Genomic DNA, 630 nt, shown 5'->3' on the forward strand with positions numbered 1-630 from the left:
CCCCACCCCACCCCACCCCCGCTTCTACCCATGTGCTGACCTTGCTGGCCCGATAGATTTACAAGGATCAGGTCGTCGGCATCGTCATGCCGGATATGCTGACTGTCGAGGTGGTCGAGACCGGTCCCAGCCGTGGCTCGGGCACCGGCGGCGCTACCAAGCCTGCCTTCCTGGCCGGCGGCGTGCGCGTTCTTGTCCCGGAGTACATCACCACCGGCGAGCGCATTGTCATCCGCACTGAGACCATGGAGTTCAACCGCCGTGCCACCGACTAAGCCCCCCGGCCGACTCTCAGCTGGGGAGGCGCCAGGCTCTCCTCCGCACACATAAACAGCACCACATGCAAGAAAAAACGTCCCCCTGCCTCCGCCGGGTGACCGCGCGCGCCTATCAGCGGAAATACAGCAGAAATGATCATATCCCCGGATGGGAGCCCTCCTAGCTCCCTGCCCTTTGCTTTTCCCCCCTTTCTGTCTGGGCACACACACACACACACACACACACACACGCACACACACACATACAAATGCCCAGATATGCACATATGCACATGCATATGGGCCATCACACTCCCCTCCTCCAGCCGCCCGTGCCCGCTCTCTTACACCCGGCGGTGGTGGCTCCTGGCTC

At 62.2% G+C, this 630-nt stretch overlaps 1 protein-coding gene across 1 annotated transcript; it reads left to right on the forward strand.

Annotated features, from left to right (window-relative positions):
- Window positions 1-86: 86 nt before the first annotated feature.
- On the forward strand, window positions 87-275 carry H696_04363 (hypothetical protein; the record flags this gene model as incomplete). Its single annotated transcript, XM_009498240.1, has 1 exon — window positions 87-275. The coding sequence occupies one exon, from the start codon at window positions 87-89 to the stop codon at window positions 273-275; it is 189 nt and encodes a 62-aa protein (XP_009496515.1).
- Window positions 276-630: the final 355 nt, after the last annotated feature.

This window comes from Fonticula alba (genome assembly GCF_000388065.1).
Source record: "Fonticula alba strain ATCC 38817 unplaced genomic scaffold supercont2.7, whole genome shotgun sequence".
In the NCBI taxonomy this organism is placed as follows: domain Eukaryota; order Rotosphaerida; family Fonticulaceae; genus Fonticula; species Fonticula alba.